The sequence below is a fragment of the Quercus robur genome, chromosome 8 (assembly GCF_932294415.1).
Source record: "Quercus robur chromosome 8, dhQueRobu3.1, whole genome shotgun sequence".
NCBI lineage: Eukaryota > Viridiplantae > Streptophyta > Magnoliopsida > Fagales > Fagaceae > Quercus > Quercus robur.
In genome coordinates this window covers 67175543-67189620 of record NC_065541.1, presented here as the reverse complement: position 1 = coordinate 67189620, position 14078 = coordinate 67175543, and the positions used below count along the sequence as shown (strand labels likewise).

At 35.6% G+C, this 14078-nt stretch overlaps 2 protein-coding genes across 2 annotated transcripts; both read left to right on the top strand.

The window, feature by feature from the left end:
* Window positions 1-1525: 1525 nt before the first annotated feature.
* Window positions 1526-2125, top strand: LOC126696676 (uncharacterized). The gene has a single exon (XM_050393360.1). The coding sequence runs from the start codon at window positions 1526-1528 to the stop codon at window positions 2123-2125; it is 600 nt and encodes a 199-aa protein (XP_050249317.1).
* Window positions 2126-10041: 7916 nt separating this feature from the next.
* LOC126697854 (chalcone isomerase-like protein 2) lies at window positions 10042-12740 on the top strand. Its single transcript, XM_050394982.1, has 5 exons — window positions 10042-10236; window positions 10721-10804; window positions 11685-11840; window positions 12020-12246; window positions 12402-12740. Coding segments are annotated over exons 1-5 (630 nt in total). The 5' UTR covers window positions 10042-10235; the 3' UTR covers window positions 12564-12740.
* The last annotated feature ends 1338 nt before the right edge of the window (window positions 12741-14078 follow it).

The window sequence follows — 14078 nt, the reverse complement described above, 5'->3', positions numbered from 1 at the left end:
TATTGTGGTGGGATAATATGGATGTTGATGTTCAAAAATCTTCTCCACACCATATTGATGCTCTGATAAATTAGAATGGTGTCATTTGGCACTTTACTGGTTTTTATGGACATCCTGAAACATCACAGAGAGGTGAATCCTGGGATTTATTGTGTCAATTACACGCGTTATTCTCTCTTCCTTGGCTCTTACTTGGTGACTTCAACGAGATCCTACATCCTGATGAGTATTGTGGAAGTGGTTCTCGACCATACAATCAAATTGCAGAATTCACAAGGCCTGTAGATGATTGCTCTTTACTTGATTTGGGTTTTAGTGGCCCAAAATTTATATGGTGCAATAAAAGGTTCGAAGGGAATCTGGTCTATGCAAGACTTGACCGCGAGTTGTATAATCTGGAGTGGCTTGATTTATTTCCTCATTCTAAAATGTCACACATTCCATTTGGTTTCTCTGATCACATGGCTTTGGTGGTAAAACTCCATACGTTAGATGGAAACTCTTCTTTCAAGAAACACAGATTATTTCAGTTCGAAGCATTTTGGATGCGTGATCCGAACTGTGAAGACATTATCAAGTCTAGTTGGGATACATTACAATGAGGTACTCCAATGTTCCGGTTAACTCAGAAGATTAAAGCCCTTCTCTAATGGGGTAGTAGTAACACAAGGGGGCTTATACAATTTATATCAGAAAAGAGGAATTTACTTACAAGTTTGGAGTTGGAATGTCAGTCAAATCCTTCCAATCAGTAGCTTTCTTATGCAAGGAATGCCATCAGAGATGAACTCAATGAGCTAATTGCTTAGGAAAATACTTACTGACATCAGCATTCAAAAATCTCATGGATGAAGGATGGAGACCACAATTCGAAATATTTTCATGCAGTGGCTTCACAGAGAAGAAGGAGCAATGAGATCCAGAAACTCTGAGACTCATCTGGAACCTGCCACACTTAACAGAAAGATTTGAAGAGGATAGCTGCTGAGTACTTCCAATCAATGTTCACTAGTGCTTCCACTAGTTCCTTCCAACAGGTAATTCATCACGTTCGTGAAGTGGTTACCCCTGATATGAACAATATGCTGTTGGCTGATTTCTCACATGAGGAAGTGAAGAGAGCATTATTCCAAATGCATCCAACAAAAGCACCTAGGCCTGACATTATGAATCCTTTATTTTTGAAAAATATTGGCATATTGTTGGTACTGATGTTTCTAATGTTGTGCTTGATTGTATAAATTCTGGAAAGATTTTGCAAAGCATTAATTTTTCACATATCACCCTGATTCCAAAAAGAAAGAATCCAGAACTCATGTCTCAATTCCGACCCATCAGCCTATGTAATGTCATTTTCAAGCTTGTTTCTAAAGTCCTAGCCAACAGACTTAAGAAGATCTTAGGCGAAATTATATCGAAGAGTCAAAGTGCATTTGTAGCAGGCAGAGTGATCATCGATAATATCCTTATATCTTTTGAGACTTTGCATTACATGAAGTCTAAAAGGTAAGGGAACACTGTGCATATGGCTCTCAAGCTTGATATGAGTAAAGGTTACGACAGGGTGGAATGGGATTACTTGCAGGCTTTGATGTTAAAGATGGGGTTTCATCCTAAGTGGGTTGATCTCATCATGGTAGGGAATTCTTCTGTATCCTATTCTGTCTTGGTTAATGGAGTTCCTTCAGGTTTTATCAGACCTTCTCGAGGCATTTGTCAGGGGGATCCCCTATTGCCCCACTTATTCTTCTTATGCACTGAAGGTTTCTCGGCTTTACTAAGGAACATTGCTCATCATAGACAGTTACATGGGGTCAGCATCTCTCGTGGAGGTCCTCAGATCACCCATCTCCTATTGGCAGATGATAACTTACTGTTTGGTAATGCTTATATATTTGAGTGTCACACTATCAAGGAAATTCTTCATGTTTTTGAATTGGCATCAGGTCAGAAAATAAATTGCAATAAAACCTCAATATTTTTTAGCACCAATACTCTTCTTGCTTTAAGGGAGGACATTAGGCGTTTCTTAAATTCTACTGCCAATAAGCCACTTGAAAAATATTTGGGGTTACCTCTAATTATTGGAAGAGGGAAGAAACAAGCTACTATCACAGACATGTAGAGAGGTTCTTATCAAATCAATAGCTCAAGCTATCCCGGTGTATGCTATGAACTATTTTCTCCTTCCCATAGGTTTTTGTGAGGATATTAATTCGATGATGGGACAATTTTAGTAGGGTCAGAAGAATGAGGAAAACAAAATGCATTGGTTGAGTTGGAAACAACTATGTTTAGCAAAAAAGAATGGCGGATTGGGATTTTGAGATCTGAAATGTTTTAATTTAGCCTTGCTGGCTAAACAGTGTTGGAGGCTTCTAAACAACCAGGACTCTTTGTTCTACAAAGTTTATAAGGCCAAGTATTTTCCCAATACTTCATTTTTAGAGGCTGCTGTTCCTAATCATTCTTCGTATGCTTGGAGAAGCATTACTCAATGGCAACATCTTATCATTCAAGGTAGCCGATGGAGGGTGGGTGATGGCTCTTTGATTAACATTTGGACAGAAAAATGGCTTCCCTCTGAAACCAATCAGAAATTTCTTTCTCCTAGAACAATTCTGCCACCTGAAGCAAGAGTAGATGATTTAATGAACTTTTTATCTCCGCACCCACGATGGAAAAAGATACTCATTGATACAATATTTTACCCTTTTGAAGCCTTTATCATCAAAGCCATTCCTTTAAGTTTTCGAAGACCTGATGACTCTTTAATCTGGACTAGGAACAAATCTGGTGAGTTCTCGGTACGAAGTGCATATTTCCTACAAACTTGAAATTGAAAGGAACACTAAAGGAAATCAAGCCTCATCCTCTAATCCTTCTCGGCTTCACTCCTTTTGGGGAGGAATTTGGGCTACCCAGATTCCACCTAAGATTAAGAACTTTATTTGGAGAGCATGTCATGACAGTTTGCCTACATGCACCAAACTTTTTGACACGAAGATTTTGTATTCCTTCTCTTGTATGTTTTGAACCGATGAAGCAGAAACTTGTAATAATTTGTTTTAAGAAGAACAGGTTTTGATGCCAAAAAAAGAAAAGATGACAGAAGTTTGTTAAGGAATAATGCTCTCGAGCCGGTTCGAGGACGCTGATTCTTAAGTATTTTTCACTTAAAGCTCTATTACAAATTTGATTACCATCCCCCTCTTCATGGAAGGTTTTTCACGTTATATAGTTCTTCCCGGACCATCTTGATCTTACACTTGTTGGCCATCTGAACCCTTACTTGAGTACCTGTCCCATCTAGCACCGTCCTTGGCTTTCTGTGAGTCGCGGTTGCCAAGGTATTACTGTTTAGGGGTCTTCTCCACATAAATGCGGCCAGAAAAGTAGCTGTAGTGCATTTAATGTGGTGGCAGTAGTTTTCCTTCAGATATATTATATTTTTCCTTTGGGGTTTTCTTCTCTCTTGCACATTTCAGGGTTACGTCATTGTCATCGATGCATCCTGAGGGGTTGCTTTGATCATTAGGTCCGGCGTTTGACCCACTCTGAGTAGGTCCGAGGAGACATTCCTCCTCGGACAACCTTCAGCTCCATGCTCTGTCCATAAAGCTTAACCCAAAACAATTTGTACTGCTTGCTTGTCTTTGGATCACTTACCTCCTTGGATAGGGCCCTAGGCCCAGTATGTGATCCAGCCCTCTACCCCATAGTTATTAATGAAATAATAGAGAGTATCCTCATAAAAATAATAATAATAATAATAGAGAGTATCACTTTGGATAGAATAGAAATGTAAAAAAGAATACATGTTGGACCCATAATTGACCCCAAAATTTTGGTACTAAGACTTAGTTGTTTTTATTGAACATATGCGATTTTAAATATAATATTGGACCATGGTTTCAAATATTATGTTAAATCCATAATTGACCTCAAAATTGTGGTACTAAAGGTTCGTTTGGTACACTGAATGTAGATTACATTAGGAATAGTAATCTTTCTTACTGGAATAAAAAATATTGTAATGGAATAACTATTACTATTCATAAGTTTGGTTGTTACATATGAAAAGCTTGTAAATGATGATGTATAAGGAAACTTTATATTTTTGGAAATATATTAATTTTAAAACCTATTATATGTACTAAGAAATAGCTATTACATCCATTTTAAAGAGGAATAACTATTTTTCAATTTAAGGAATAGTTATTCCAATGTAATAACTAATCCATGTAATAAATATGCAACTAAATGACCAAATCGCTGTTACATATGAATAACTATTCCATTACAGAAGCTATTATAGCATACCAAACATACCCTAAGATTTAGTTGTTTTTATTGAACATATGTAATTTCAAATATAATATTGGACCGTTGTTTTTTCATTGTTTGAGGTGTATTGGATTATGCCAAAAGGTGTTGTGAAGATATTAGCTAATTGGAAAGGCAAGTTCATAGGTGTCATAATGTTGAGATTTGGAGCATGATTCCCTAGTGCTTTTTATTTTTATTTTTTCCCTTGCTTTGCATGATTGATGTGCTTTTAGTGTTTAATTTCGGTGTATCGTTGTACACTTTCTGCGTACATGTGCGGTGCCCTTGATTTTTATTTTTTTTTAAAATTTTTTTATGAAATTTTATTTATAAAAGAAGTTTCAATGGAAAAATAGAAGCTAAATTTACCTGAGCGTCACACCTTAGAACTTCAAGAGCAATGTTTTTTCAATTCATCATAAACCTATTATTATTCAATCGAAATTCTTAATTTCATTCATATTTATAGGTGGCTGACCTATATATCTATTAAAATTTGAACTTCTTGAAACCATAATAACACTTTGGATTTTTACTACTTAGCAGTTAAATTCTATTAAAACCCAAAATAAGACCCAATGGGCCATTAGTACAGCCTATGTCCGGCAATCATAAAATTACAAAATTGTCCCTAACACTTAAAAATTAATAAAACCAAATAAATCTGACTAGGATTAATTATTAAATTGCATTAGGTCCACTTGCATTAATTAGTGTCTCATCGTCCTCAAAAGTTTTTTTTTTTTTTTTTTTTTTTGAAGAGAAAATGTGTAATATCATTAACACATGAAAAGGGTTACAACAGGGCCTTAGCCTACAACAAACAACAGTCATACAGCATACAACATTCAGCCTATACCCGAATGAAACAGAGAATCTAAGAAAGGTGGAGAAACACCTTTCCATACACAGCTGACATTTTTACATTTTGCATATTGGGCAAGCTCATGGGCAGCCCTGTTGGAGTCCCTTTTCACATGTCGAAATGAGCAGCTCAAGAAGCGCAATTTCGCGTTCTGTATTCCTTGGATCAAGTGGCCCGATTCACCACCACAGAGGTCTTGAGAAATGGCTTGAACGACAGAGGAAGCATCAGATTCAAGATTGCCTGCTGAACACCCATTTCTTGAGCCAAGAGGACACCCTGCTCCATAGCAAAGAGTTCAGTCCATTCAACCGAATAGTGCATAGGCAAGGCTTTACTGAGAGCAGCAAACACACCCCCATTAGCATCACGAATGATCACTCCCACTCCCGACACCCCCTGACCATCCAAGGACAATGCACCATCAACATTAATTTTGAAAAAACCTGGGGGAGGCGCTACCCAGCCACCCTTTGATGGTTGTATCGAGGACAAATGCAGCAAGTTAGCTTCTTGGAAGTCATCAACAACTCTCTTCGCCATTTCCCAGACTTGCAGAGGGGTAAGACCACGCTCATTATGAACTATCTGATTTCGGTTATTCCATATGGACCAAGATATTGCAAAAAAATATTCTAATGAAACTCCATCAGAGTTTGAACAAATTTGGTGCAGTAGACCTGTAAAGTCTTTTGTATTCAGCGGGGATATTAAAGGGCAATCTTGCCAAAGTGACCACACCGATAGAGCAAAGTCACAGGAAATTAAAACATGAAAAAGGCTTTTAGGCACTTCCCCACAAACAGGACAATCAAAGTCAGATTTAATACCTCTCTCCACCATCTTTACCTTCACTGGAAGCCCATCCACGCAAGCTCTCCAAGAGAATATTTTGACTTTTGCAGGAAGTTTCAGCTTCCACAAATTTTTCCAAAGATGAGCATTTGAGTCTCCAGAAGAACATTCCCCCACATCAACACCGTCCTGGAGATTGGCAGCTATGTGGTAAGCACTCTTGACAGTGAAAACACCCCTTTTGTTTCCAATCCAAATAAGATTGTCCTCCGGTAAATTCTGACTTAGAGGAATTTTCAGAATAATGTCCGCTTCAAAAGGCAAAAAGAGCGCCTGGATAACATTAGTTTTCCACCATTTAGTCTCTTGATCAATGAGAGAGGAGACCATGGGAAAGCCCTCGAAATCCCTAGGAGGGGTGATGACTTTGCAAGTGGAAGGGGTGGGGAGCCATTTATCCTCCCAAATGTGAATTAACCGTCCATTTCCCACTCTCCAACGAGTTCCTTTCTTAATGACTTCGAGACTATGAAAAATGCTTCGCCATGTAAAAGAGGGTCTGCTGCCAAGGCTTGCATTAAGGATGTCATCATAGGGGAAAGGTACAAGTCATTACAAGCACATATGTGCGTGGTATTAGACTGCTTTTACCAAACAGTTTTAAGAGCTTCTAAATTGATGTTCATTTTGATTTTTCACATTTTTACAAGTTTTAGGCATAATTTCGAATTTAGAATCATTAGAGCTTCTAATTTCATGTTCATTTTGATTTTTCACCTTATTATATGGCCAAACCAAAATGGAATATGTACTCTATTGTGAATGAAGACGGTTGATCTCGAATTTTGATGTATTGTACTGGTCTGAACCCTTAGGATATATGTTGACACAATTTTACACTATTTGTGTATATGTTGACTGTGAAGTGTGAACTGCTTGACTACCATGAATATGACTCGTTTCTCATATGCTAAAATGATTGCCAAAGTAACTGTCCTGACTCCTGAGCGTTTATGCCTGAAGCAAATAGCCCCTTGCATTTTTTTGGCAGTAGTCTCCAATAGCTGCTTAAGTAGAAAGCGTTTTTGTTTAATAAACTTTATTTGAAATGGCACCTCCTCACTTTGTTAGAAAAAGGTGGAGAGTTAGATTGTGGTTTTAATACATATCATGTTTTTGTATAACTTAGCAATAATAATAAAAAAAAGTTGCAGAAACAATTTTGGGTAAGTGGGCAACAGTCATCAGATGTGCATAAGCAGTAGCCCCTCTCTAGAGTCGAAAGACTCGAAACAGATGGGCATGTAAGCTGTGAATGCTTATATTATATTTTAGGGACTTTAAAATAAATTTCAGACTGCATATTTTCGCTGTGTTGATATTCGGAAGAAATGTAGAAGTTGTCATGGTCACTGTAAATATATAATCTGTTCAAGTAATGATGCTGATTATTATCTGAATACACATGCAAAGTGCTTTCAAGTCATTGAGCTCACAAACCCAAGGCTTAAGTTGCCTCTTGATATTATCCCTGTTTGTTGTTTAACAGACTTTTTAGACTTCTTAGTGCTAAACAGTTCCGGTTGTATTGTGTTACTCTTGTGTAATTACTTACTTGGACCCATGAGTCTTTTGGCACTGCACTTTTACTTTGTTTTTACTAACGTACTTAAAAAAATTTCTGAAACAGTTATTTGGGATCAGAAAGCAGATGGCTTTTCATTTGCTATTATACTTCTAGGGCTCATCTGTAAACAAGCCTTTGATGAGGAGAAGTGTGAAGATAAGAGTAAGCGAATTCCTCATGTATGGGCATTGCGTGAATACGAGTTGAAGTTGAATTCTGGCTTCCAACCAATTGACTGTCCACTTTAATTTTCATGAGAGCCTGAAGGGAGAACCTGGTTTTCATGGTCATGATGGAGTAGCAATGACAAAGTTAGCATTACGCTGTGTGGACAATTGCCAAAGAAAACGTCCTACTATATCGCAAATTCATCAGTATGTGCAGAGTTTACAACTTTTCACTGGGAATTTTGGTGTGGAAGGTTTATTAGATAAATGGGACACTGAATTAGAAAATGCAGGAAAGAAAAAAAGGAGGAGATAAATGGAAAGGATGTCTTATCCCTTGTTTGGTTACCAAGAATTAAAGAGATAGAGAAATGTTCGTGGACCCAACCCAAGAGGGATTTACTCTTCCTCTTTAACGAACCAAAAACTGAAATGTTTTCTTTCTGTAGGTATCAGCCAAATGGTATGCTACTCTGGGCGATCGAGTATAAACATAACTGATGGTGATAGATATGTTTTCTAATATTCCTTCCATTTTGCCAATGGTCGTTGTGGTAATTTTAAGTTTAATTAGTAGATATTTTAAGTGTAAAGGTTTTATGCTAGCTCTTAATTAGGGAAAGATTTCAACTATGTGTCCTTAATATGATTGAAGATTGTAGGCTAGATTTATTACATTTTGGTTGCCCTTCTGGATGGCTCTTTAAGAGCATCTAGCTATGTAATGATTTGGGCAATTTGAAATCAATAACATTTGGTTCTGCGAGGTAAATCATCTTTAATGTTTTTCTTTCCTTTTTATTTTGGTTTTTCCTGGTATTTGTGTATATACGTGTTGGATTTCTTGTTTTAGCCTTGTGCTTTTCTAACGTTGAGGACTTATGGGTAATTTTCTTTCTTCTTCCTGAATTCTTGCCTTGATTTATTTATTTATTTTGATATAAATGCGATAAATTAATTTTATAGTTTCCCTGAGTAATTGCTATAGTACTGCCCCACCAACCGAATAATCAACAATACAACTACGTGATGGGTAGTAGGTAAACTGAGCGGTGGATATACCCCCGGAAAGTCTCTTTAAATAAATAATCATACAATTAGGTAATACTACTTTTTCTTTCTCAAAAATAAAAAAATAATACTTCTTATTTTCTAAAAAAAGAAAAAGAAAAAGAAAGTATACTTTATGTGAATATGAATATGCACTGAACACATAAATTTAGATAGCAAGTCTAATTAATTAGGAGAGTCCTGGTTTGATCTGCAGTCGCAATCTATTTATTAAAGTAGAAAAAAGAATAGATCAAGAGAACCCCACTTATTTTTGACATTATTATTGAATGTGGGAATTTACTAGTTGACATTTTTTGTATATTACCTTCCAAACCATCAAATTAGGAACCTGTTTGGATACGCAGTTATAAAATCCTAAATGTGCATTTTTATCAAAATCGTCAATATAGATGTATTTCATAAACTCCAATTTGTCATTTTTTTTTTTTTTTTTTTTATTTTTTTTTTTTTATATATTTGAAGGTGATTTCAAAGGTGTTATTGACGCCCCCGTCACAGATCCATTACCTCCTTCATGGTTCTTGGCTCCTTTATTTTTAGATACGAAAACTGCCTTGCACTTTCTTTTTTGTTTAGGACTTCATTTTTGTTTAGTAGTAATTTTTTTTTAACTCGTTGGACTACTTTTTTGTAATTGGGATGAGTTCATCTATAGCTTTTCTCTTCTTTCTTGGGTGCTTGTTCATGAAGTACTTGGGGATGGAATGGGGTCCTCTTTTTTCTTTTTCTTTTTTTAATATTTATCAATATTCATTAAACTACTCACATAAGAATATTTGAAAAAAAAAAAAATTAAGATGTGATTTTTTTTTAAAGCTAAATATTTCTTCAACAACAAAAAGTCAAAAAAATAAAATAAAATAACAAGTTTGGGGATGGAAAGTGAGGTGCTAAAAATCAGAACATCAACATATATTTTGAGGTGGTGACAATCAAATTAAAGTTGATAAGAAGCGTGACAAGGACCGGGGGCAGGTATAAAGATTGTGAATTCTATATAACATTCGTAAACAATAAATTTTGTTTTTTTTGTTTGAGAGGAATAAATTTTGTTTTTGTTTTATTTGTTTTCAGAAGTGGAATTATAATAAGAAAATAAGATGAATCACAAGCTTATCAACTTGCATTACCTACCTACCACGGTCCTTAATTAGCCAGCAAGACTGGAAGACAAAGCCGACTACGTGTGTGTGTGTGTGTGTTGTGTGTTCAGTTGGCACATGTCAACCAACCAACCAACCCTTCCTTAAATATCAGCTTTAAATTTATCAAAGCTTACACAACTCAATAATCTCTCTCTCGATCGTCTCTCCATTCTTTCTCAGTACTGCATTTTCTTTGAATCCATACTCTTACTCCTACACTCCTACTATCTATCAGTAAGAGCTCTTTCCTCCTTTGTTTTTTTTATATTTTTTTTTATTTCATTGCTTTCATATGGGATTGTTTCTTCTGGAAATTCATTCCAAGCAACCATGTATTTTTAGTCTTTGCTTTCTCAGGGTACATAATTGTAATTCTAATAAGCCAGAAAGTAGTTTTAAATTGCCAAATTTAACATTAGTAATATCCTCTCTAACTATATATATCCTATTAGGTGAAAGGGTTGGAATAACGATACCAATCCAATACTTTTCACAACATGATTAGGCATAAGTTTTATTTTATTTTATTTTTTTAATAATCATAAGTTGTTATTGATTTTTACATTGACATCACTTTAGTGTTGTTTATTACTGTCAACTTGCTCATCTCAATATTCAAGAAATATGTTTTGCTCTATATATATTACTTACTTTAGTGAAAAATTCTACTTTATCTTCTTCTGTATCTCACCCAAACTTGGTTGTTTATGGTACACAGTGGGTAATGACGTGGTCATGGTGGATGAAATCCCATTTCCTCAGCAGATCACCACCGCAAAGCCCTTATCTCTGCTGGGTTACGGTACACAATATCCTCCACTTTCTTTTTTTTCTTTCTTTTTATTAAATGAATTGTCCATTTCTTTTTCATCAATTATTTTTTGAAGTAAGATTATGTCCAATTTTTTTTTTACTGCTAATCAGTAATTGTCAACTTTAAGACTGTTAGGTTTAGTTATTTACTATAAGAAGTGGGAGCGGAGGATTGGAATTGGACCATGTCACTTACCCACAAATGCTTGTTTTGTTTTAGAGAGAGTGTATGTCGTCGTTGATATATCATTTCACCTAATTTTAATTTTATGTTCAGTGGCACAACTCTACAGGTTTTGTAAACTAGTCTGATATATTCTAATTAGATCATGTTAGTGTGAGTTGTGTGAAAAATATGAATAATATTAGGGACACATAAAGTCTCACAACTTTTGTCACAGTTCGTCACGTGATGAGTTGTGACTGATGAAAATGTGGACCCACCATTTGACCTCACTTTTTGTGTTCTTAGCATTTTCCGAAAAATATAGGAGTGAACCAAAGTTATGGTTTAGGCCTTTAGGGGTGAATCTACTTGAAGAGTTGGATATATGCCTAGTTGTATCTTCTGGACAAATTTGAAGTAAACTTCTAGCAACTCATGTGTGGGGACAAATATAATCTAAGGATAGTGATTTCATACTTCTAAACCATTAAAGTTTGTTCATTAATATTTACTTGTTTCTTTCGTTGTTTACTCCTTTTATTCCCAACTGATTTTTGACTCCACAAAATTACCGTTAGTTAAGCACTCACTGTTATTAATATAACTTATTAATATGATGATGTTCTACTTTGTTTAGCTCAACAGTAGCTTAACCTGCCTGAATTCTTGGAAAATCACACCTTTTCCTCTCCTGGTGTAACAGGAATTACGGACATTGAGATACACTTTCTCCAAATTAAGTTCACAGCAATTGGAGTTTACTTGGAACCTGAAATTGTGGGGCATCTGCAGCAGTGGAAGGGCAAACCTGGCAATGTCGTAGCTGAAGATGATGACTTCTTTGAGGCCCTTATTTCAGGTACAATAATTTTTGCTATCCAAAACTATGGTTTGCTGCTACAAATGAAATTAGGACTGTGTCTAGTCCTACTTGCCCAAAAGGTTAATTTTCCTAGTACTAGTGAGTCGTGGGAATGAACATATCATATTAGTCACTTGGTTATTGCTAAGAACAACTTCTTCAATCTATATATACAGCTCCAGTGGAGAAATTTCTGAGAATTGTGGTGATTAAGGAGATCAAGGGTTCCCAATACGGAGTGCAGCTAGAGAGTTCGGTGAGGGATCGATTGGCTGCTGATGACAAGTATGAAGATGAGGAGGAGGCAGCATTGGAGAAAGTTGTTGAATTCTTCCAGTCTAAATATTTAAAGAAAGATTCTGTCATCACATTTCATTTTCCAGCAACTTCTGGTACCGCTGAGGTAAAATTAATTAGTATCATTAGCTCATTTAGGTATATGTTAATGTTGATGCCCATGGCCTTGTCTGTCTTCAATTTTCTTTTTCCTGATGTGGGTGCCCAAATCTCTTAAGAGCACCAGACTAATCCGCCATTGCATTTTTGTGTATGTGTCAGATTGCTTTTTCGACTGAAGGGAAGGAGGACTCAAAAATCAAGGTGGAGAATGCAAATGTGGTTGAGACAATCAAGAAATGGTACTTGGGAGGGACTAGGGGGGTGTCTCCTTCAACCATAACCTCATTGGCTAACACCCTTTCAGCCGAATTATCTAAATGAACATCTGTTGTCTAAATATGAACTTTGTGGTGCTTGTTTGCTAGTCTAATTTGAGCTTTGTCAATGGAAAAATCGTGCTTGCTATGTTTCTCTACCAATAATATTGCATATAATATGAGTCTCCTTTTTAAGTTTTTAAGAATATTATGAACTTAAAAGTTGCTTACTTTTTGTTCTCGATCTGTTCTCCTCTTGCAACAATTTATAAACATCATAGCGAATGAATTTCTATGCTTCTTTGATGCTTACATCTATCGATATTTGGGATAATTACATTAAAAAAAAAAAAAACCCTGAAATTTGACCTAAGGGTCCGTTTGGATACAGCTGAAAACTGAAAAACATTGTAGCAAAATAATTTTTAAATGTGTGAATAGTACCGTGGGACCCATTTTTAATGAAAAAGTTACTGAAAAGTGAAATTTGTGGGTTCGTAAACAGTACACGATGTGCACTGATTGGCTAAAAAAAGTGAGAAAAGTCAAACTTTGCGGCTACTGTTCATTAAACCGTGCATGAACAGTAGCCGCAAGTCTCACAAACGCGTGAAAAAAAAAAAAAAAAAAAAAAAAAAAAAAAAAAAAAAAAAAAAAAAAAAAAGAGAAACGTAGACGCAAACGTGGGTTTTCAGCCCAATCCAAACATAACCTTAGTTTCAAAACAAATCCCAAAATTTCACTGGTATGAATCTCAGCCTTTATTGAGAGGCTGTTGCATTGCCTGCACTAGGATTGGTAACTTGGAATGGCTAAATGAACATTTACCAGTAACTAATTTCTAACAGCTATTTCTAACTGACCAATGACTCATTACTGCCTCTGCACTTTCTGCAGCTAATGCCTCTATAGTAGCACTTGTGAGCTTGGTGTCCCTCGAAGCTAGCTTAAGATGAGGCACATGACAGATGTGTTTTTCTCTTAGGGCATATTCGGATTTAAAACTTCATGTGAATCACAGATGGTTTTTTGACATTAAAAAACCTTATGAAATGGCTTACAAAACCCCTAATAAACAAGCACAGTTTAGTGAAGTTGCCATCACTGTATGATTCCCCCCCAACTAAAATACCCCTTAATGAGTTGACGTTCATATGATAGTTCTTTAAATATCTAGAAATGTTCTAAGTTTAGCATTAAGTATCAAATTAAGAATCTTATGTGCAAAAATACATTGTATGATATGTAGCACTTATGTTGAGTCACTTGGCACAAGCATAAAATATAATACCATTTATGTAAGGTTTATTTATTTATTTATTTATTTATTTATTTTGGGTTCATATGGCTCACTGATTGAAGCAATTTAGAATTTTGATTAAAAACTAGTAAAGTCCAAGTTAATTTGGAGGTCTTCTCAAATTATAGGGGAATTATGTAATATTTAAGTTTTTTTTGCTAAAAAAGAGAGAAAAATAAGCAATTTATCTTTTTCAATTAGGTCTTGCACTAGACTAGGCTAAAAGTAGAACCTTATTTCATCTTACAAATTTTTTGTTAAGTAAGTCTGTTATGTGAT

What these genes read in the sequence shown, in the direction of transcription:
- LOC126696676 (XM_050393360.1), top strand. Translation starts at nt 1,526, where the DNA reads ATGGCTCTCAAGCTTGATATGAGTAAAGGTTACGACAGGGTGGAATGG.
- LOC126697854 (XM_050394982.1), top strand. An exon ending in CTTATCTCTGCTGGGTTACG is followed by an intron (nt 10,805 to 11,684) that starts GTACACAATATC and finishes CTGGTGTAACAG; the next exon opens with GAATTACGGACATTGAGATA. An exon ending in CAACTTCTGGTACCGCTGAG is followed by an intron (nt 12,247 to 12,401) that starts GTAAAATTAATT and finishes TGTATGTGTCAG; the next exon opens with ATTGCTTTTTCGACTGAAGG.